The sequence below is a fragment of the Nerophis ophidion genome, unplaced genomic scaffold, assembly GCF_033978795.1.
Source record: "Nerophis ophidion isolate RoL-2023_Sa unplaced genomic scaffold, RoL_Noph_v1.0 HiC_scaffold_56, whole genome shotgun sequence".
Classification (NCBI taxonomy): Eukaryota; Metazoa; Chordata; class Actinopteri; order Syngnathiformes; family Syngnathidae; genus Nerophis; species Nerophis ophidion.
Genome location: NW_026906978.1, coordinates 112,226 through 136,644, shown reverse-complemented (window position 1 = coordinate 136,644; position 24,419 = coordinate 112,226). Strand labels below are relative to the sequence as shown.

Sequence of the window (24,419 nt, the reverse complement as noted above, 5' to 3'; positions counted from 1 at the left end):
ACTGGAGGAGATGCAGATGAAGAGACAGGACTGCGGAGCTAGCACTGAGCGCCGGGACGGAAAAGCTTCACAGTGTCTTGGCTGAATGAGCAGGTATCGGACACCTCGGTCTCTTTGGACGTATCCTCACTCATCCATGCGGACTGGACACTGGCCGAGACTTGGTTTGGCGGCCAAGAGTGGAGTCGGCTCTCTTGGTTGCTTTGTTGGGTCTGCTCCCGTCTCTGGCCAAGCTCCCTTCACCCCAGCAGACGATGGCGTGGGACACCACAAAAGCCACCACAGTGTATATGTTTCTTTTACTTTTTATTCATGTATGTATGTAGAAGTGGCTGGTTGCATCAGCTCTGCTCTTTTAATGTTCTTTGTCTTCTTTGAAGTTTCCCTCTTCCACACATGAAAGAGGAATGTGTGCTATGGCAATAAGTTGTTTTCTTCCCTTGGCCTCAGTCTGGACCCCCTCTCCAGGGGCCCAGGCTTAGACCGATTTTTTTTTTCTCTCTCATTGCCCCCACTTGTTTACCTGTATTTATCTCACCTTTTTTGCAAGGGGCGCCGCAAGTTGGCAGACCCGTCAGCGATGCTGTTCTGTCTCCCTAGAATGTTTGTCTGACCTTGAATGGGATTCTGCTGAACATTTTAATTTCCCCTCGGGGGTTAATAAAATGTGTCTGATTCTGATGTTTAACATCAACAAAACATAGCTAATTAGTAAAAATAAACTACATTAATTCATCTCTCAACGGTGTTGAGACATTGCTGGACAGCGGAGTAGTAACTAAATCCAAATAAAAAATGATTTTATTTTTTTAAGATATCTGGCTTGTATCTTCAGTAGTGTTTGTAAATTTATAGATTTATTGATATGATACCCTAATAAATATTCCTTATCGATACCAGTATTTATCAGTACTCTTGTCGGTACTACATGTCATTTGTGGAAATAAAAACCTGGAAAAAAGGCATTTTAAATAGCATTTCTATTAGCACCAGAGTTTGAACACCTCCAACATGATGTTCTGTAACATTTTAAAGCAGGGAAGTCTTTTATCAGCAGCTGTTTATTTGAAGTCTTAAATAGATAGATAGATAGTACTTCATTGATTCCTTCAGGAGAGTTCCTTCAGGAAAATTTAAAGAAGTCAACTATGTGTGCAGTGCAAGGTGAAATGCAGTAATGTCATCTTCTTCTCAATAACACACACATCAAACTTTTGCGCGTAGTTGCTTCCTTATTTGTCATCATTCAAAGCTGATTGTAATGTGTAGCAGCGGCTGCTGAACTCAATGTGAAAATGTATCATAGTTATGTCAGTCAGCTGGAATTAAAAATACAAATAGTTGTGCCGTTAGTCCAGAATCTTCACGGTCCTCATGGACAACATAATTAGGAACCATCCATCCATCCATCCATCATCTTCCGTTTATCCGAGGTCGGGTCGCGGGGGCAGCAGCCTAAGCAGGGAAGCCCAGATTTCCCTATCTCCAGCCACTTCGTCTAGCTCTTCCCGGGGGATCCCGAGGCGTTCCCAGGCCAGCCGGGAGACATAGTCTTCCCAACGTGTCCTGGGTCTTCCCCGTGGCATCCTACCAGCTGGACGTGCCCTAAACACATCCCTAGGGAGGCGTTCGGGTGGCATCCTGACCAGATGCCCGAACCACCTCATCTGGCTCCTCTCGATGTGGAGGAGCAGCGGCTTTACTTTGAGCTCCTCCCGGATGACAGAGCTTCTCACCCTATCTCTAAGGGAGAGACCCGCCACACGGCGGAGGAAACTCATTTCGGCCGCTTGTACCCGTGATCTTATCCTTTCGGTCATGACCCAAAGCTCATGACCATAGGTGAGGATGGGAACGTAGATCGACCGGTAAATTGAGAGCTTTACCTTCCGGCTCAGCTCCTTCTTCACCACAATGGACCGGTACAACGTCCGCATTACTGAAGACGCCGCACCGATCCGCCTGTCAATCTCACGATCCACTCTTCCCTCACTCGTGAACAAGACTTCTAGGTACTTGAACTCCTCCACTTGGGGCAGGGTCTCCTCCCCAACCCGGAGATGGCACTCCACCCTTTTCCGGGCGAGAACCATGGACTCGGACTTGGAGGTGCTGATTCTCATTCCGGTCGCTTCACACTCGGCTGCGAACCGATCCAGTGAGAGCTGAAGATCCCGGTCAGATGGAGCCATCAGGACCACATCATCTGCAAAAAGCAAAGACCTAATCCCGTGGCCACCAAACCGGAACCCCTCAACGCCTTGACTGCGCCTAGAAATTCTGTCCATAAAAGTTATGAACAGAATCGGTGACGGAGTCCAGCCCTCACTGGAAACGTGTCCGACTTACTGCCAGCAATGCGGACCAAGCTCTGACACTGATCATACAGGGAGCGGACTGCCACAATAAGACAGTCCGATACCCCATACTCTCTGAGCACTCCCCACAGGACTTCCCGAGGGACACGGTCGAATGCCTTATCCAAGTCCACAAAGCACATGTAGACTGGTTGGGCAAACTCCCATGCACCCTCAAGAACCCTTCCGAGAGTATAGAGCTGGTCCACAGTTCCACGACCAGGACGAAAACCACACTGTTCCTCCTGAATCCGAGGTTCGACTATCCGGCGAAGCCTCCTCTCCAGTACACCTGAATAAACCTTACCGGGAAGGCTGAGGAGTGTGATCCCACGATAGTTGGAACACACCCTCCGGTCCCCCTTCTTAAAGAGAGGGACCACCACCCCGGTCTGCCAATCCAGAGGTACCGCCCCCGATGTCCACGCGATGCTGCAGAGTCTTGTCAACCAAGACAGCCCCACAGCATCCAGAGCCTTAAGGAACTCCGGACGGATCTCATCCACCCCTGGGGCCTTGCCACCGAGGAGCTTTTTAACTACCTCAGGGACCTCAGCCCCAGAAATACGAGAGCCCACCACAGAATCCCCAGGAACCGCTTCCTCAAAGGAAGACGTGTTGGTGGGATTGAGGAGGTCTTCGAAGTATTCCCTCCACCGATCCACAACATCCGCAGTCGAAGTCAGCAGTCATACACGGTGTTGACAGTGCACTGCTTCCCCTTACTGAGGCGGCGTATGGTGGTTCAGAATCGCTTCGAAGCCGTCCGGAAGTCGTTTTCCATGGCTTCCTCGAACTCTTCCCATGTCCGAGTTTTTGCCTCCTCGACCGCTAAAGCTGCACACCGCTTAGCCCGTCGGTACCTGTCCACTGCCTCCGGAGTCCTATGAGCCAAAAGAACCCGATAGGACTCCTTCTTCAGCTTGACAGCATCCCTCACTGCTGGTGTCCACCAACGGGTTCTGGGATTACCGCCACGACAGGCACCAACAACCTTGCGGCCACAGCTCCAATCAGCCGCCTCGACAATAGAGGTTCGGAACATGGTCCACTCGGACTCAATGTCCCGCACCTCCCTCGTGACATGTTCAAAGTTCTCCCGGAGGTGTGAATTGAAACTCTCTCTGACAGGAGACTCTGCCAGACGTTCCCAGCAGACCCTCACAATGCGCTTGGGTCTGCCAGGTCTGTCCGGCATCCTCCCCCACCATCGCAGCCAACTCACCACCAGGTTGTGATCGGTAGAAAGCTCCGCCCCTCTCTTCACCCGAGTGTCCAAAACATAAGGCCGCAAATCCGATGACACAACTACAAAGTCGATCATGGAACTGCGGCCTAGGGTGTCCTGGTGCCAAGTGCACATATGGACACCCTTATGTTTGAACATGGTGTTTGTTATGGACAATCCGTGACGAGCACAAAAGTCCAATAACAAAACACCACTCGGGTCAGATCCGGGCGACCATTCTTCCCGATTACGCCTCTCCAGGTTTCACTGTCGTTGCCAACGTGAGCGTTGAAGTCCCCCAGTAGGACAAGGGAATCACCCGGGGGAGCACTTTCCAGTACTCCCTCGAGTGCTCCCAAAAAGGGTGGGTACTCTGAACTGCCGTTTGGTGCGTAAGCACAAACAGTCAGGACCCGTCCCCCCACCCGAAGGCGGAGGGAGGCTACCCTTTCGTCCACCGGGTTGAACTCAAACGTGCAGGCTTTGAACCGGGGGGCAACAAGAATTGCCACCCCAGCCCGTCGCCTCTCACTGCCGGCAACGTCAGAGTGGAAGAGGGTCCAGTCCCTCTCGAGAGAACTGTTTCCAGAGCCCTTGCTGTGCGTCGAGGTGAGTCCGACTATGTCCAGCCGGAACTTCTCTACCTCGCGCACTAGCTCAGGCTCCTTCCCCCCCAGTGAGGTGACGTTCCACGTCCCAAGAGCTAGCTTCTGTAGCCGAGGATCGGACCGCCAAGTGCCCTGCCTTCGGCTGCCGCCCAGCTCACAATGCACCCGACCTCTATGGCCCCTCCTATGAGTGGTGAGCCCATTGGAGGGATGACCCACGTTGCCTCTTCGGGCTGTGCCCGGCCGGGCCCCATGGGAACAGGCCCAGCCACCAGACGCTCGCAATCGTGCCCCAACTCCGAGCCTGGCTCCAGAGGGGGGCCCCGGTGACCCGCGTCCGGGCGAGGGAAATCTGAGTTCATTTTGTTGTAATTCCATAGAAGTCTTTGAGCTGCTCTTTGTCTGATCACTCACCTAGGACCTGTTTGTCTTGGGAGACCCTACCAGGGGGCATGAAAACCCCCAGACAACATAGCTCCTAGGATCATTGGGACACGCAAACTCCTCTACCACGGTAAGGTAGCAGCTCAGAGAGGAGCAAGGTTTGTGTTTGAGGATATTGATAGCGACGGACAAGAAAAAAAAAAAAAAAAGTTTAAAAAAAAAACGCGATTGCATTGGGACAGATTAGACAATTCTGGGAAATCCCTTATCTTTCTATTGTGTTGCTAGTGTTTTAGTGAGTTTAACAGTACCTGATAGTCAGATGTGTGTGTTCACGGGTGTGTTGACGCCAGTGTCTCAGGGAAGTCGACGGCTGCTTTATGGGCGGCACAAGCTGACCTAAGAAGAGACTTTTTACCACAATTTCTCACCGAAACCTGCTGGTTGACATTCGTTTGGGATCCATGTTCGCTGTGATCCATAGTAAAGTTTCACCTCTGTGAATTTTAAACAAGGAATCACCGTGTGTTTGTGTGGCTAAAGGCTAAAGTTTCCCAACTCCATCTTTCTACTGTGACTTCTGCAATATTAATTGAACAAATTGCAAAAGATTCAACAACACAGATCTCCAAAATACTGTGTAATTATGCGATTAAAGCAGACGACTTTTAGCTGTGTGTGTGTGTGTGTGTGTGTGTGTGTGCAGCGCTCATATTTCCTAACAGCCTGTGACGTCAAGCGCACACGTCATCATTACGCGACGTTATCAAGAAAAAACTCCCGGGAAATTTAAAATTGCAATTTAGTAAACTAAAAAGGCCGTATTGGCATGTGTTGCAATGTTAATATTTCATCATTGATATATAAACTATCAGACTGCGTGGTGGCTAGTAGTGGCTTTCAGTAGGCCTTTAGGTCGGGGTCTGATCATGACTAGTCATTGATATCGACACCAACATCGCCCCCTTGTGGTGGAAAATTATAACAGTCATAACTTCCTTCCTCATTCTCCAATCTTCCTGATTTGTTTATTTATGGTGGGTCGAGATCATCGTCATTCTACATCCTGTACACAAATTCAAAATGACATTTTTCATACTCAGCACATTTTCTAACATAATCTTGTTAATATGCTCAATAAGGTTCTATTCAAATGTAATACAAGTAATACGTAAGACTTTATTTGCACACTTAAGGAGATAAGTTTCCAGGTAAAAAGGATTGTTTATCAATTTATTTTCCATGAATTAATTTAGATCCAGAACACACATTGTTATATATCTTATTATAATGATTATTATAATTGAATGTAAGTTTGTGTAAAATATTTTCACAACAAAGTGTGAATACATGTTGTAATGTGTGGGGTTGAGTTATAATTGATATAATACAATTAGGTATGGCAAATGCATTTTGTTTACTTGCCAACTATTCAAATTATATTTAATATACATATTTATATAATGTCATGTAATATGACTTCAACATTATTTTTGTTAATATAAGAGTTTATTTGCTAACCAGTTCTACTTCTGAGTATGTATTTTATTTTGTTATTGAACAATTAAACACACATAAACAATGTTTAGACACATTAAGGTACTTTCAATACAATATGAGTGTCAGGCCTTGACGTGGATTGAGTGTGCTCCTTCGACGCAGCGGGATTACAGGACGAGCCAGGCGTGAATTCAGGTACATGTTTTTATTTAAACACTCTAATCAAAAATAATCAAACTAAGGGCGCTCACAAAGAGGAAGAAACTTGGCTAAACAGTACAAACGTGAAACAAAAACACCTGCTCAAGGGCATGAAAGAAAATTTAACTATAAACATAAACAGCACAATGGCAAGACTAAAGACATGAAACAAAAGAGTGCACTGTGGCATAAATATATAAACTTACTCGGCATGGAACTGTGGACAGGGCGTAAAGGTTTGGACAGCATGGGTAGGGTGCGTGTGAGTGTGAAGATCCCAGGACGAAGACAAGAAAAAGAGTGACTTAAATAGCTGTGACTATTAGTGAAAACAGGTGTGAGGCTGAGAACAGGGATGTGACAGGTGAAAACTCATGAGGTTGGCATGGAAACAAACAAAACCAGGAAGTGCAAAACGTGACTGATTGTCCAAAATCAAAAACATAACATGACAAAACAAAACATGATCCATAGGTGTGACAATGAGTCAATGTTTTTTCAATATTTTACTCAGCAATATAAAAAAAACATCACATTAAATCCAATCCTCTTACAAACAAAACCCGTTAAAGAAAGTAAAAGTAAATATGAGAGACCCTTCGAATAAGATTACAATAAAATATATATAAATAAATGATAAACATAAATCATTTCAGTAAATATAATAAGGTCTTTTTTTATTTTTTACAATCTTCCTAGATTGAATTAATAAATTCAAATCATTAACACAATGTTAGAATTTGGATTTCACTTCAAGAAAGACACTTTTGTTTATGAGAGCAAATGTTTCACACTTTTTAAAAATGGATATAAATTCACGAAACGATCAATCCGCGCATGCGTGAAGAGTACGTCACTTCCTGGACTTACAATTGGTTTTATGTCAGAGTTCGTGTGAAATCACGTTCTGTGATGTTTGAATGTTTTATTAATGTTTTGTAGGAAAATAGATTATCTAGGAGTAAAAAGGAACAACAATAAAAACACGTGGTATCAGGCAGTAATATCGCTACAATTTCTAGCACTTTCACTCTTGTCGTTGCAATAAATGTCGCACGGGGGCGCCACTGAACCCCAACATTAAAGCTTTGTTTGATATACTTTGAATTTATTTTTGAAAAACAAGACACTCTTTTATGTCACATTGTTGTTCAAATACATATTACCGGTTATAAAAGCATGGTAACAGTGACAGCAGGCAATATCTTATATAGAGCTACCTCTTCGTCCGCTCGGCTGTGACGTCATTCCCAGCTTCCGGGGTAAACGGAAGGCAGCAGAAAATCGTTAGAAGGCAGAACCTTTCTTTCCAAAGCAGAAAGTATCTCCAGGCTTACGTATGCAGCTATTTACTAATACTGGTTGACTTTATTTGGAAAAACACAATTCATTATATAAATAAATCTGTTATAATGAACAATTACAATCAGGGTGGTCTAAACTTTCTTGACTTCACTACACTAAACAACACCTTTAAAATCAATTGGATAAGACACTACCTGAAAGACCCTACCTCAATTTGGAACTTTATTTCTCATCATGTATTCTCTAACCTTGGAGGCCTAACATTTTTGCTATTGTGTAATTCTAACATTGACAGGATTCCTGTTGCACTCTCAAACTTCCACAAACAAGCCCTTCTAGCATGCTCTCTTGTATACAAGCACCACTTCTCACCTACCAAATATATCATCTGGAACAATAAAGACATATGTTACAAAAGGAAATCTCTTTTCCTCAACAATTGGTTTAACAATAACATTATTTTAGTGAGTCAGCTTTTCAATAAGGAAGGTCGACTTTTTAATTACCAAGAATTTCTCAACCATTTTAAGATACCTGTGACTCCCAAACAATTTGCTATTGTATTTGATGCCATTCCAACACCTGTTATTATGTTGTACATTCCAACACCTGTTATTATGTTGTACATTCCAACACCTGTTATTATGTTGTACATTCCAACACCTGTTATTATGTTGTACATTCCAACACCTGTTATTATGTTGTACATTCCAACACCTGTTATTATGTTGTACATTACAACACCTGTTATTATGTTGTACATTCCAACACCTGTTATGTTGTACATTCCAACACCTGTTATTATGTTGTACATTCCAACACCTGTTATTATGTTGTACATTCCAACACCTGTTATTATGTTGTACATTCCAACACCTGTTATTATGTTGTACATTCCAACAGGTGTTATTATGTTGTACATTCCAACAGGTGTTATTATGTTGTACATTCCAACACCTGTTATTATGTTGTACATTCCAACAGGTGTTATTATGTTGTACATTCCAACACCTGTTATTATGTTGTACATTCCAACACCTGTTATTATGTTGTACATTACAACACCTGTTATTATGTTGTACATTCCAACACCTGTTATGTTGTACATTCCAACACCTGTTATTATGTTGTACATTCCAACAGGTGTTATTATGTTGTACATTCCAACACCTGTTATTATGTTGTCTCCTATGTAATTTCCCTCTGGAATAATGTTGTAAATGACATCTGTTGGACCAAAACGTGGTCCCTTCCTAACAGGTATTTACTTCCCAACAAAGTCAAAGAGATATCATTTAAAATCATTCCTGGTTATTACCCTGTAAAGACTGTGATGGTTAAATAGAAGAAGGACATTGATGTTATGTAACATGCACCCAGAGACTGTTAACCACTTGTTTTATACTTGTGAAAACACTCCATCACTATGGCAGGCATCTGTCGCTTCATCCTGGACAATATTTATGACAAATTTGTGCTTTGCTTTAAAGATGTGATTTTTGGTTTTACACTTTATGAACAGAAATGTGAAAAGGAATTCTACCTTTGCAACCTCATTATTTTATTGGCTAAGTTTTATATTCATAAATGTAAGTTTCTTAATACCCGACCTATCTTTTGTGCCTTTAAAAAAGATTTTGAACTTTACATTAAAACACTCTCTACCTCTAACAACAAAAAAGCTGTGAAAACGATGATGCTGTGTTCCAAATTTAAGTTATTTAATGAATCTGAATGCACCTATGGCTTTACACTTTGTCTATTATATATATATATATATATTTGTTTGTATTCTATTTTTGTTATTTTGAATTTACAACCCCCTGGCGCTGTTTTGTACTGTTTTTATAATGTTTTATAATGTTTTATATTGTTGTTCGGCTTACTGTTTGTAATTGTTGAAATGTATAAATAAACATTTCAAAAAAAAAAGGAAGGCAGCAGAACAGAGCAGTACAGCTTTGTAACGTCAAGTGTGCCAACTGTCGTGAAAGCACATGGACTGAGAAAGACGTGAGCAGGATGCTAATAAGTAGCGATGGGTTGATGAGGCTTCATGTATCGTTTGGACACATTGCAAAACTGTATTGATACTGTGTCAATACTGTGTCACTAAATAATGACATCTGCTGGACAGTAAAAATCTCTACAGCCAGTACATCTAAGAAGGACAGCTCCAGACTTGAGAAACTGATCAGGCGGGCCGGTTCTACAATGGGAATATAACTGGACTCACTGGTGAGGGTGGCAGAGAAGAGGACTGTGGACAAACTAGTGAGCATCCTGGATGATTGTATACTGTAGCCTTTAAATAGACTCCCTTTTTAGACCAGTTGATCTGCTGTTTCTTTTCTTTTTCTTCTATGTCCCACTCTCCCCTGTGGAGGGGGTCCGGTCCGATCCGGTGGCCATGTACTGCTTGCCTGTGTATCGGCTGGGGACATCTCTGCGCTGCTGATCCGCCTCCGCTTGGGATGGTTTCCTGCTGGCTCCGCTGTGAACGGGACTCTCGCTGCTGTGTTGGATCCATTGTGGATTGAACTTTCACAGTATCATGTTAGACCCGCTCGACATCCATTGCTTTCCTCCTCTCTAAGGTTCTCATAATCATTATTGTCACCGATGTCCCACTGGGTCATTATTGTCACCGATGTCCCACTGGGTGTGAGTTTTCCTTGCCCTTATGTGGGCCTACCGAGGATGTCGTGGTGGTTTGTGCAGCCCTTTGAGACACTAGTGATTTAGGGCTATATAAGTAAACATTGATTGATTGATTGATTGATGATGCCAGTCACCCTCTGCATAGCGTTATCAGCAGCCAGAGGAGCCTGTTCAGTTCTAGACTGCTTCATCCCAAGTGCAGGACTAATAGACTCAAAAACTCCTTTGTCCCAGACGCCATTAGACTGTACAACTCCTCTCTGGGGCGGGGGGCGGGGGGTACTAGGATGACAGGGGATGCAAAACAATAACAGTGCAATACATTTTCATAACATGGTCACTACTGCCTACTTTGTCTTGTTATATTCTTATTTTACTGTTATATTGTTATTCCCATTGTTGCTTTTTAGTTTTTATTCTCATTGTAATATTTCTCTTTTTTGTTTCCATTTAAACCCCCATTATTTACTTTTTACTTATATTTAAATTGATCTTAACTCTGTACACTGCTGCTGGAATTTTTAATTTTCCTGAAGGAACTCTCCTGAAGGAATCAATGAAGTACTATCTATCTATCTATCTATCTATCTATCTATCTATCTATCTATCTATCTATCTATCTATCTATCTATCTACTTGTGGACTGGGATTTTTTTTTAACATGCGCTCTGAATACGCACTGTTGATCGATTGATTGAAACTTTTATTTATTAGTAGATTGCACAGTTCAGTACATATTCCGTACCATTTACCACTAAATAGTAACACCCCAATAAGTTTTTCAACTTGTTTAAATCGGGGTCCACGTTAAGCAAGTCATGGTAAAAAGTAACTGGGGGCGAGCTGGACTCGAACAACCGCCCTATGGGATCCAATATGAACGCTTGTGGTCCTTCACTCTACCAACTCAGCTACCAGAGAAATCAGTTACTGTTGTGTTTTAATGTAATTAATAGGATGGTTGTGTGGGCGGGACAATACCGGAGAGTCTCCAGTGGAGACTTAATGAAACGACAAGAAAATGAACACAAATACCTTTTTTCCGATATATGATCAAAATATTCCCAGACGGCGGAAATGATCTCCGACGACGATAAATGGCAAAAAAAAAAAAAACAACGACAGAAGTGTGGCGATTCTGTTGGCAGCAGCATCTCCTAAAAACCAGGTCTTGATCAGACAAGTTTGTCAAATTATCGGCCCATTTCCAAATTACCTTTTGTGTCAAACATTTTGTAGAAATGTGTTCTGGCACAACTGCAGCCTTTTTTAGATGAAAATAGCACTTTAGATCCATTTCAGTCTGGATACAAAGCTTTGCACAGTACTGAATCTGCACTTTTAAAGGTTTTTAATGACTTGCTTTTAATGTCTGATTCTGGCAGCTCTGCCATTTTAGTGCTTTTAGATCTTACAGCTGCCTTTGACACAGTCCACCACACAATTCTTTTAGAGCGCCTGAGAGACTGTGTGGGTGTCAGGGGGACTGCGTCACAGTGGTTCAGATCTTACCTGTCTGAGAGGTCCTTCTCTGTCAGGCTGGGGGACGCCACCTCCTCTTCTGCCCCGCTTTACTGTGGTGTCCCCCAAGGATCTATTTTAGGCCCCATCCTGTTCGCTCTTTATCTCCTCCCTCTTGGAGATATTTTTAGGAAACATGGAGTGTTTTATCACTTTTATGCAGAAGACTGCCAAATTTATATGCCAATTTCAAAAAGCCACGGCCCCCTGACACCCCTTCTTAACTGTCTATGTGACGTCAAGGCTTGGTTAGCCCAGAATTTTTTAATAATGAATGAGGGAAAAACGGAAATTTTAGTTTTTGGTCCGGCCCTCACTGACTTGGGACCATTGCAAAATGATGTGCGTCCCAAAGTCACCAGCCTTGGCGTCACTATACACAGCCATTTTAAACCTCACACACAAGTCAATGGCGTTTTAAAATCGTGTTTTTATCACCTTCGTCTTTTAGTAAAGGTTAAACCGTTTTTATTTTTTAACCTTCTTGAACAAGTCGTGCATGCTTTTATTTGAAGTGGCCTGGACTACTGCAATGCACTTTATGCTGGCATTAGCCAAACAGCTCTCTCCCGGTTGCAGTTAGTCCAGAACGCGGCAGCAGGACTTTTAACAGGGGCCAGGAAACGCCAGCATATAACCCCAATTCTTCAGAGTTTGCACTGGCTCCCTGTTCATTTTAGAATTGATTTTAAAACATTGCTGTTTGTTTTTAAATCTTTACATGGACTGGCACCTCAATAAATCTCGGACCTCATCCAAATTTACATTCCTGCGCGCGCTCTGAGGTCCGAGAGCCAGTTCCAGCTCGTGGTGCCCAAGACCAGACTTAAGACCAGGGGAGACAGGGCCTTCTCTGTGGTCGGCCCTAAGCTCTGGAACACTCTGCCCCTCCATGTTCAAACTGCTTCCACAGTGGAGTGTTTTAAGTCTCGTCTTAAGACCCACTTTTATTCTTTGGCTTTTAACACTACGTGAGTTGTGTGGTCCTCTGTCCTCTGTTGTCCTCTGTGTTTTTTATACATTTTGATTTCTATTTTACTGTTCTAATTGCTTTTACCCTTTAAAATTGTTTTTAATCATATTTTGTTTTTATATTGGTTTTATATTTATTTATTTTGTGTTTTTATTCAGTCATTGGTGGAACATAAAATAGTTTTTTTAATATTGTTTTTAACATGGCTGTGCAGCACTTTGGAAACGTTCTTGTTGTTTAAATGTGCTATATAAATAAAGTGGATTGGATTGGATTGGATTGACAAAGATTGAGAGAAAAGTTGAGAATAAAAGTAAAAATGGGGAGGAAAGGAGAGAATGAAGGTGAAAACAGATAGAAAATGAGAGAAAGAAGGTATAGAGTATGAATATTAAATACAATCAGGTGAGCAGATACCTCAGCTGGGACGAGTTATCTAATCACCTGTTTCCTTTATCAGCAGCGTTGGAAACCATGAGAGGGGCTGGCGATTGAGGAGTGAGAGCCAGACGAAGGAGATCAGGAGAAACGCATGTCATTGAGAGCTGAAAAGCTGAAAGAGACATTGAGCACAAAAAGAAATTGTAAAGAAATAAAAAGTGTGTAACCACTGAACCAGGCGTGGTGTTTCCGTGGAGGGAATGGAGGATCCAGGACGAAGATCTCCACAGGGCTATATAAATAAACATTGATTGACATTGATTGATTGATATTTGTAGTTGCTCAGGTGGATGGTGGATGGACTGTGTTGGAGGTGGTGGTAAAGCTTGGCTTGACTGCTGCTGTGTGAGGGGTTGATAGTCTTGAGCCTGGGGGTTGAGAGTGACTGCTGGTTCCTTGGTTCTTTTTAAGTAGGAGCTCATGCCATCAGATGCTGTATGTGAGGAAGCATGAAGGCTGGACGCTTTTAAAGCTGCTAATTTTGCATCAGCAGCTGCCAATTGAGCATGCAGGTCCATCATTTCCTTTTTCTTTCTGATTATTTCCCTCTCCTCTTCCAATTTCTTTTTGATCTTTTCCTCCTCCTCTTCCAAGGCAGCGAGGGCAGCCCTGTCGGCCTCTGCCTGTCTGCGAACTGAGGAGGTTCTAGAATTACTAGAACCAGACCGTGTGTGACTCCCATGTGATTTGTGACTTATATTACTAATGCTGTCATTTGGATTAATTTCGTTTTGGAAATCCTCCATATTTTCCAGGGTTGGTGTTTTTATCCAGGTGTTAACATGCTCAATGAATTCATGTAGATTGATTAATTTGGCTTTGTACCATATGTCGTGATTGATTTGGTCCTCTGTTGGTAGAATTGGTAGGAGGGATGTGTGTGCACTTGCGGTTTCCTTTATAACATTGAGATATTTGGTGAAAGCAGATTGCACGTCCATTTTGTCCTCTCCATTTTCCATCATTTCCATGATATGTTTCTGCATGTTGCTTGCCTTGTTTAATTTAGATCTCCTCTCCTTCTCAACTATTTCAATTCTGTGCATTAGGGCTTTTGGTGTCATTTTCACTGTGCGTTTTTTTTTTTACATCAGATGTTTGATCTGTGTCATACTTGCCAACCTTGAGACATCCGATTTCGGGAGGTGGGGGGTGGGGGTGGGGGGCATCGTCGGGGTGGGGCGTGGTTAAGAGGGAAGGAGTATATTTACCGCTAGATTCATAGATTTACCAAGTCAAGTATTTCATATATATCAATCAATCAATCAATCAATCAATCAATCAATGTTTATTTATATAGCCCTAAATCACTCGTGTCTCAAAGGGCTGCACAAACCACAACACAAAACACCACATATATATATATATATATATATATATATATATATATATATATATATATATATATATATATATATATAAAATACACACCACTTGAATGTCAGTGTTCATTTATTTACACATTTACACACACACAACACTCATCTACTCATTGTTGAGTTTAGGGTTGAATCGTCCATCCTTTTTCTAACCATATGCATGTACAGTAGATGGCAGTATTGTCCTGTTTAAGAGTTTCACAACAATGCTGTTTGGCAGACGAACTGCTTTACGGTAGACGAAAATGGACTGCTGTTGTTGTATGTTGTTTTACCGCGCTGGGAGGACGTTAATGAAACTGCCTAAAAATAAACCCACATAAGAAACCAATAACTCGCCATCGATCATTTTACAGTTATAACATCATTGGGCAGACACGCTCTTTATACACGTCACTCAGGTCCGCATGGAGCTGGAGGGGGCGTGGCCTCCAGCTACGCCTGAATTTCGGGAGAAAATTGTCCCAGGAGGTTTTCGGGAGAGGCGCTGAATTTCGGGAGTCTCCCGGAAAATCCAGGAGTGTTGGTAAGTATGATCTGTGTCCACCTGTTTTTCCATCTCTGCAGGTTGTGACTGATTTTCAATCATTTCTGACAGTTCAGCCTGTGAGGGTTCCATTTGACCTTTAATTGTATCACACATTGAATGCGTTACTTTTGATTCCATTAACACATGATCATGCATTTCCAAAGCATTGTATTTTCCTTTCCCAGGATCCATGATTATGCACAACCCACAATTCTAAATCAGATCAAATAAATGGAAACCTTGTTAATGTCACTCAAAACACCAAACATCAAAACCGCAATTATTCATTTGCATTTGTTCAAACCAAAACCTCACCCACGAATGGGCTTGCACAAGGAATCATAAAACACCACCTTGTATTTTAAATGTACCCACGAACGGGTTGCAATCATTCACAACATCTCCTGGAAAATACCCACTAACCACCAATGCATTGGATTTTTTGTTGCTGTCTTTGTGTGCACACACTGTTATATGGCCATATATTACATACCTTTACTTCATGCTGGCCTGTGACTTTGTTCTTGTCTTCAAAAGATTTTCTTCGAAAAGAGTTCCATATCTTTGAAAAGAGTACACAACTTCAAACAGCGCTGCTCAGCTGTCGCTCCAAAGTGATATCTGTTTGTCGAGACATTATGTATTTTGCATCTAAAGGTCGGAGGTTCTGATGATAGTGAAAGCTAAGAGATGAACAATGTCTCCCTCGTTCAGAATACGCAAATTCACACTTATTTAGTTAGTTCTCGAATAAAAAATTGAGTTTTTGCCCCATTTGAGAAAAATCCCTCAGAGTATTTTACTATTTCTTTTTTTAGTTACTTAAGTGAAATGCTTTAAAAATAGAATGTGAGGTTACAGTGCACTTGACCTTAACATATATAATAATCATAGTTTGAGTTTGTGCCAAATTTGAGGAAAATCCATCAAATAATTCTTGAGATATGGCTTTAACAATGTGCTAAGTTAAGACAAATAATAAAAACAAATATATAAAAAAATACCCAAGACCTGCTGTCACATTGTTTTGTTCATGTAAACATTGTTTTATACCATATTGTGTACAGATTCTAAACTGTAATGCAGTTTTTGTTGTATTTCCATTTTTTGTCATTATTCGATATTTTGATTGTTGTCAGCCATTTTGGGCCAAAGTGTTCTTTATTTTATTTTATTTCTTTACTTCCTCTTACAACAAAGTATCTGCTGTAAATTTTAATGTATAAAACATTATTGTTAAGCAAAATGTACCATGTGTATGTTCAATTGTACAGGTTGCTATTCACTTACTTTGAAGCATTTTTTTTCATATGTTTTATATGTTTCATGGTTTAAATTTAAATTAAAGTATACCAATGCTAAAATACCTGTATCAAATGTTAGGTATATGCATTAATGTCAATTTGTTAGAGAGAGTCTGTTTCCAGAATGAATGTAAATATATTTACAAGAAAAAACAGCTGCATAAGATTTTCGTTTTTTTTGTCATTCCTATTTTTATACATTTATGGCTCTTAAAAAAACTGCCAGGATATTTTGCGGAGAACGTTTAACCTAATGTCCACAATGGCATTGTGTAGGCAAAAAAAGAGTAGTGCCCAGACGTGGGAACGAAAATCACTTTCTAGCCACTTTTTCCTGGTTCACCTTATGGCCTATAACTAAGAGTTTCCCGCTTGTCTCCAACCTTTCCTCCATGCATTCCTGAGAGTGTGTGCCTCACCGACACTCTGCTGTTAACAGGCGGCGTTTCTTCTTAAATACATTATTACATTGTAAAATAACAGACACTTTACTTTTGCTTGTCCTTACGTTTTGGACGCATGGCTGCAATGGTTGTGATCTCTCGGATGCAGAATTTTAGAATAGAATAGAAAGTACTTTATTGATCCCTGGGGAAATTCAGCACCACAGTTTGCTCACAATAGACAATAATAATTTACACCAGTAAAACCAGCAAACCAGCGAACCAGTAATTACAGTCTGCAAATTGTGTTGTTGTTGAATGATATTTATCAGATTTAAAGTCAAATACAGTTGATATACTTGTCTGTCTATCTGTGTTGGCCCTGCGATGAGGTGGCGACCTGTCCAGGGTGTACGCCGCCTTCCGCCTGAATGCAGCTGAGATAGGCTCCAGCACACCCCGCCATCCCTAAAGGGACACACAGTCGATAAAGGGATGGATGGATCATTAGTGGCCGTGATTTTTTTGTGTAGACACCATGAAAACATACATTTAGAATGAATCGTTCATGACTTGCCCATCACGATGACTCGTTGGCCCCGCCCCTAAGTGACGCATGCGTGGAGGATATGTTCCTCGCAGCAAAGTCCTCCTTTACTCCACACACGCTTCTAAGCCTCGGCACATCTACTAACTACACTTTATTCATCCTCCATGTCAGCATCAACTCCACTCATCTCACTCAACTTTGGACATTATTAGGCCCGCTTAGATTGCTCCTTGTTTGAGCGCGCTAGTTAGCTTAGCATGCTAGTTAGCTTAGCTTGTTAGCCGCTAACAAAGAGACGCGGATTTGATCAACACATCGCTTAGTTAAGATCAAGTGTGAGTGTAAAGTGTTGTGATTGTGTGAAAATGTGTGAAAGAACCATAGCAGAGTACGAGGAGGAACTTTGTCCAACTAAAGAGGAGAAGGAGCGACAACATCAAAAACATCAAGTTGTGTTACACAGAACAGGTTTGTTTACTTCTTACTCTCACATCTTTAGTAACTTTATATTTCATCATTAATATGACGTGTTTGATTAATAATTTATCAATAGGTGTACTCAGACACATGATTGTTATTGTGTTATTAATGTGATTATCAGACAGCAGTCATTTCCATTAGATAATGTTCAAATAGAGGTGATTTGGCACACTTATAATTAAAAAAACAAAAATAATGTTGTTTTTCATCAGATATGTAGTAGTATTGTATATGTGGATGGGGGCCCTGCTTTGGTAATAATGTGTACCCCTTTCAGAGATCACATTTAGTTCCACTTCAAACATTCACATGTTCCACAATGAGATGAGATGGTATAACGTGAACAGTTCTGGAACTTTCTAACTCGGGGGAAAGAACGGGATCTCGTTGGAAGCGCGATGTATGAGCAGACGCCGTTTGGGTATAACAAAATGGTGGCTGCCAATGTAGTTTACAATGTCACTACATCAGTAGTTGTCAAACTTTTTTCACCAAGTACCAACTCAGAAAATACTTGGATTTCCAAGTACCACCATCATGAACAGCAATAAAGTACAGTAGCATAGTAGGCCTTAATTATTCATTGAAAACAAGGAAGACACATTATTTAACAAGTATATTTAATATTTTAGTTACTGTAACATTACACACAGTTTGAACAGTAACACAGTATTCGCATGTTGGAAAATAAAACAATGTACATAAAAAATGAAATAATATTTGGCGTACCATTAGGTGATACCCGCGTACCACTAGTGGTACACGTACCACAGTTTTAGAATCCCTGCTCGATCGGTTCAAGAAGACATGATCAATGCACGCGTGTGCAGAGACAAGGTCACTTCCATTTTATTTGTTTTACGTTATGTTCCTGCATGTTGTCACTACTATAGTTTTCTTTTTTGCAATCTTTATTTGAATAACAATTTCACATAAAAGATGACATGCTGATCATTTAAAAAATTACAGAGCTCCTAAAGGAACATAGGTACAATTTTTTTGAGATATGTATCTTGTGCGCACCAGAAACTATGATGCAGCTTCCTCAGTTGACCTCTGACCTGGTCCACAGAGATGACTAATGTTTGCGTAGAGGTGGTGGAGGAGGAGGGGGTTGCAACCATGGCTGGGGGGGAGAAGAACGGGGAGTGGATGCAATGAGGAGTGGGGGGTGGGGAGAACAGTACTGGTTAAACCGGTTGAAGAAGGTATTCATCTCATTGGCCCTCTCTATTGTCCCCCCTACTGCTCTGGTCTTTGTCTTGTGGCCTGTGATGGTTTTCACACCTTCCCAGACCTCCATCATGTTGTTCTGCTCCAGCTTCTTCCTGTAGCTGTCCTTAGTCTTCCTCACGCGTCCTCTCACCTCCCGCTGTGCTGCTCTCATTGCCTCCCTGTCTCCACTCCTGAAGGCAGCTTTCTTCTTGTTGAGCACAGCTTGAACCTCCTGTGTTACCCAGGGTTTGTCATTAGGGTAGCACTGAACAGTCTTAGCAGGGCAGGCCACGTCTGGCAGAAGTTGAGGTAATCCGTAGAACAGTGAGTCTGACCATCAATGTCCTCACCATGTGGAAACTGTGTTCCATTTGTCTGTCACAGAATGACATCACACTAAGATGTTCAGTGACAGTTTTCTTTAGCTATTTAGCATTTTTGTTCAGTATCAATCAATCAATGTTATTTATACAGCCCTAAATCACAAGTGTCTCAAAGGGCAAAAAAAAGGCAGTAAACATCTTCCAAACAAAGTGTTTGCGAGTGAAATTTTCTGAAATGTGTAGGTATATTCTTGCTATCGTTTATATTTTCATAATGTATAATATTGTGTTTTAGAGAAATGCTTTTACATTCTTGTCAGGTTCAAACACCGATGACATCTATTTGACAAGACAAGAAGCAAAGAAATCAAACAGAGACAGGATTCAATTTAGCTCATGAGGAGAAACGTCTGGGCCACAACTTTGTACAGTTTCCCACCACGCTCTGACGAGGGAGTTCCACGCTTCCTCTTTTATTTGGGCCTTTTCTGATTACATAGCTGCAGCTGTTTTTAAAGGGATGGGGGGGGGGGTCGTAAGCAGCTTTTGCACTCGGTCGTAAACAGTTTAAAGAAATGGTCTGCTTTGTAGATCTCAGGTCAGGAAAAGGTCTTCCTGTGGCTGTCAATAGATCAAAGAAACCGACACCTCCATGTTGCATCCCATTGCAGACAGTGGAGTTTTACAAGCCTTTTGTTTGATAAGATGAAAGACAGCTTTGGTCTTCTCGCAGGGGACCTGAACTCAATGGAACACAAAGTTTTTTCATAACTTCCATCCATCCATTTTCTACCGCTTATTCCCTTTTGGGGTCGCGGGGGGCGCTGAACTCATATACAATTATTCTGAAAATTTTGTTATTATTGTTAATATCATATGGAATCAATTATTGGTCGCAGTAAAGTGGCAAATTGTGTACTTTTTAGCTCTAAAAAGGGTATTTCAACAAGTAAACAGTACAGTAGGTACTTGATTTTGATAGATGTAATGCTCATAATGCTCATAGGGACTGCGTGGCGTAGTGGGAGAGTGGCCGTGCGCAACCCGAGGGTCCCTGGTTCAATCCCCACCTAGTACCATCTTCGTCACGTCCGTTGTGTCCTGAGCAAGACACTTCACCCTTGCTCCTGATGGGTGCTGGTTGGCGTCTTGCATGGCAGCTCCCTCCATCAGTGTGTGAATGTGTGTGTGAATAGGTAAATGTGGAAATAGTGTCAAAGCGCTTTGAGTACCTTGAAGGTAGAAAAGCGCTATACAAGAACAACCCATTTATTTTATCATCAGGGTATACTAGTAAACTATGCAGAGATGAGATTTGTCAGTATCAAAATATTACTTGAAATCAAATTTTGGCAGCAGCAGAGTGGTTGTTTCGGTATATTTTAGCTTTGTGAAGGGTATTTCTACAAGTATACAGTACAGTAGGTACTTCCATCCATCCATCTTCTTCCGCTTATCCGAGGTCGGGTCGCGGGGGCAGCAGCCTAAGCAGGGAAGCCCAGACTTCCCTCTCCCCAGCCACTTCGTCTAGCTCTTCCTGAGGGATCCCGAGGCGTTCCCAGGCCAGCCGGGAGACATAGTCTTCCCAACGTGTTCTGGGTCTTCCCCGTGGCCTCCTACCGGTTTTGGACGTGCCCTAAACACCTCCCTCGGGAGGCGTTCAGGTGGCATCCTGACCAGATGCCCGAACCACCTCATCTGGCTCCTCTCCATGTGGAGGAGCAGCGGCTTTACTTTGAGTTCCTCCCGGATGGCAGAGCTTCTCACCCTATCTCAGTAGGTACTTGATTTATATACATATATATATATATATATATATATATATAATGCTCATAAGAGTATTCTAGTAAAATAAGCAGAGATGAGATGTGTCTATATCAAACTATTATTTAAAATACATTTTTGGCAGCAACAAAGTGGCCATTTGGGTAGATATTTGCTCTAAAAATAGTATTTCAACAAGTAAACAGTACAGTAGGTACTTGATATTGATATATCTAATGGTCATAAGGGTTTTTTAGTAAAATGCGTGTGTGTAAATATGCGATGTGTAAATATCAAAATATTACATTAAATCACTTTTTGATTGAAGATTCAAGATAGTTTATTGTCATATGCACAGTTAAACAGACAATTTGCCGTACAATGAAAATCTTACTTTGCTAGTCCACCCTTCAACAAGTCACACGGTACTTAGCTAAAAATAAAAATAAAAATGTATATTCAAGGCACAGTAAGTAACATAACATTATTGCACATTCTGATTGACAGTCAACAGTATAAATATGGAGGTGACCTTGGGTCACAGCAGCAGTTAAAGTGTCTTTAGTGATCAACGGTGAAACGTGTCTACAGTGATGGTTCACAGTTAGGGGGTGGTCATTGTAGCTGTCTTTTGTTCAAAAAGACAAAAGTAAAGACGGGGGGTTGGGGGGGAGCTGGCATTCAAAAGTTAGCATTCACAAGCCTGATGGCCTGTGGGAAGAAACTGTTTGTCAGTCTGGTAGTCCTGGATTTCAGGCTCCTATATGGTCTGCCTGATGGTAGGAGGCTGAAGAGACTGTGTACTGTCCTTGATGATGATGTGTGCTCTCCTGGTGGCCCTGGTAGACTACATGTCCTGTAGTGAGGGGAAGGCTGCTCCTGATATGTACTGAGCAGTTTTAATCACTCGCTGGAGTGCCTTCCTGTCCTTAGCAGTGCAGTTTCCATACCAGACCGTGATTGAGCTGGTAAGGACACTCTCAACCGTACTTTTATAGAAGTCGCTGAGAATTTTTGGTGGCATGCCAAATTTTCTCAGCTTTCTTAGGAAGTACAGTCGCTGCTGGGCTTTCTTTATTGTTTGTTGGGTGTTGTGATCCCAGGTGAGGTCCTCGCTGATGTGAGTCCCGAGGAATTTAAAGGTTTTCACCCTGTCCACCTTTGTCCCCCCTATGTACAGAGGTGTGTACTGTGCACTCCTTCTCCGTGGGTCAATAATCATCTCCTTGGTCTTGTCTGTGTTCAAGGAGAGATTATTATCCTGACACCAGGCCACCAGTTCCGCTACCTCCCTTCTGTACACTGCCTCGGATCCCCCGGTGATCAGTCCGACGACCGTAGTATCATCTGCTAACTTAATGATAGTGGTGTTGTTCTGGGAGGCCACACAGTCGTGTGTGAAGAGGGTGTACAATAGGGGGCTCAGCACGCAGCCTTGGGGGGTCCCAATGCTTAGAACCTTTGTTCCTGATGTCTGGTTGCTGATTCTGACTGACTGGGGCCGGTTTGTGAGAAAGTTCAGGACCCAGTCACAGAGAGTTGGTGTCAGACCAACAGTGAGGAGTTTAGCAGTGAGTTTTTGTGGGATGACCGTGTTAAAAGCAGAGCTGTAGTCGATGAATAATAGCCTGGCATAGGTGTCCTTGCCCTCTACGTGGGTGAGGGTGGTGTGGATGACAGGGTTGACTGCATCCTCAGTGGACCGGTTCTGCCGGTAGGCAAACTGTAGAGCAGGGGTCACCAACGCGGGCACCAGGTCGCCTGTTAGGACCAGATGAGTCGCCCGCTGGCCTTTTCGAAAAATAGCTCAAATAGCAGCACTTACCAGTGAGCTGCCTCTATTCTTTAAATTGTATTTATTTACTAGCAAGCCGGTCTCGCTTTGCTTGACCTTTTTAATTCTAAGAGAGACAAAACTCAAACAGAATTTGAAAATCCAAGAAAATATTTTAAAGACTTGGTATTCACTTGTTTAAATACATTCATTTATTTTTTTTACTTTGCTTCTTATAACTCTCAGAAAGACAATTTTTTGAGAAAATATACAACCTTAAAATTGATTTTAGGATTTTTAAACACATTCACCTTTTTACCTTTTCAATACCTTCCTCTTCCATCCATCCATCCATTTTCTACCGCTTATTCCCTTTCGGGGTCGCGGGGGGCGCTGGCGCCTATCTCAGCTACAATCGGGCGGAAGGCGGTTTCTTTCCTGTAAATTTAAATCAATGTTCAAGTATTTTTTTATTTTTATTGTAAGGAATAATAAATACATTTTAATATAATTCTTCATTTTAGCTTCTGTTTTTTCGACAAAGTATATTAGTGAAATATTTCTTCAAACTTATTATGATTAAAATTCAAAGAAATTATTCTGGCAAATCTACAAAATCTGTAGAATCAAATTTAAATCTTATTTCAAAGTATTTTGAATTACTTTTAAAATTTTTGTTATGGAAGATTTAGAAGAAATAATGATTTGTCTTTGTTAGAAATATCGCTTGGTCCAATTTATTATATATTCTAACAAAGTGCAGATTGGATTTTAACCTATTGAAAACATGTAATCAAAATTCAAAAATTAATATTAATCAGGAAAAATTACTAATGATGTTCCATAAATTATTTTTTTTAATTTTTTCAAAAAGATTCAAATTAGCTAGTTTTTCTCTTCATTTTTTTCGGTTGAATTTTGAATTTTAAAGATAAACTATTTTTAAAAATTTTATTTTAATTTTTTTCGTGTTTTCTCCTCTTTTAAACTGTTCAATTAAGTTTTTTTTTCATCATTTATTCTCTACAAAAAAAAAATTCCGTAAAAAGAAAAAACATTTACGACAAAATGACAGACAGAAATTGTGTTGGCCCTGCGATGAGGTGGCGACTTGTCCAGGGTGCACCCCGCCTTCCGCCCGATTGTAGCTGAGATAAGCGCCAGCGCCCCCCGCAACCCCAAAAGGGAATAAGCGGTAGAAAATGGATGGATGGAAATACCCATTTTTTATATATATAGATTTATTTATTTAAGGTAATTTGAGCAAATTGTCTATTTGTGGCAATTTATTTAAGTGTGTATCAAACTGGAAGCCCTTCGCATTGATCAGTACCCAAGAAGTAGCTCTTGGTTTCAAAAAGGTTGGTGACCCCTGCTGTAGAGGGTCCAGTGTGTCTGGGATGGTCTTCTTGATGTGTGACATGACTATCCTCTCGAAGCACTTCATCACTATTGGGGTGAGTTGTCTAGTATGTTTACTATTTTATTTAGGAAAAACTTTCAATAAGAATCATATGTTTAATGTACCCTAAGATTTTT

At 41.5% G+C, this 24,419-nt stretch overlaps 2 protein-coding genes across 3 annotated transcripts in view; both read left to right on the top strand.

The window, feature by feature from the left end:
• The window catches only part of LOC133546986 (gastrula zinc finger protein XlCGF8.2DB-like), a 119,001-nt gene extending 105,680 nt beyond the window's left edge, over positions 1-13,321 (top strand). Inside the window, exon 3 of the mRNA XM_061892835.1 lies at positions 13,199-13,321. Coding sequence (XP_061748819.1) covers positions 13,199-13,233 — 35 coding nt within the window. The 3' untranslated portion in view covers positions 13,234-13,321. The remainder of the gene's footprint in view (positions 1-13,198) is intronic.
• A 4,042-nt stretch (positions 13,322-17,363) lies between these two features.
• Positions 17,364-24,419, top strand: part of LOC133546984 (gastrula zinc finger protein XlCGF57.1-like) — a 29,491-nt gene continuing 22,435 nt past the window's right edge. For both annotated transcript variants that reach the window (XM_061892830.1, XM_061892828.1), the window contains exon 1: positions 17,364-17,792. The gene's annotated coding sequence lies outside the window, so the exon portion shown is untranslated. The remainder of the gene's footprint in view (positions 17,793-24,419) is intronic.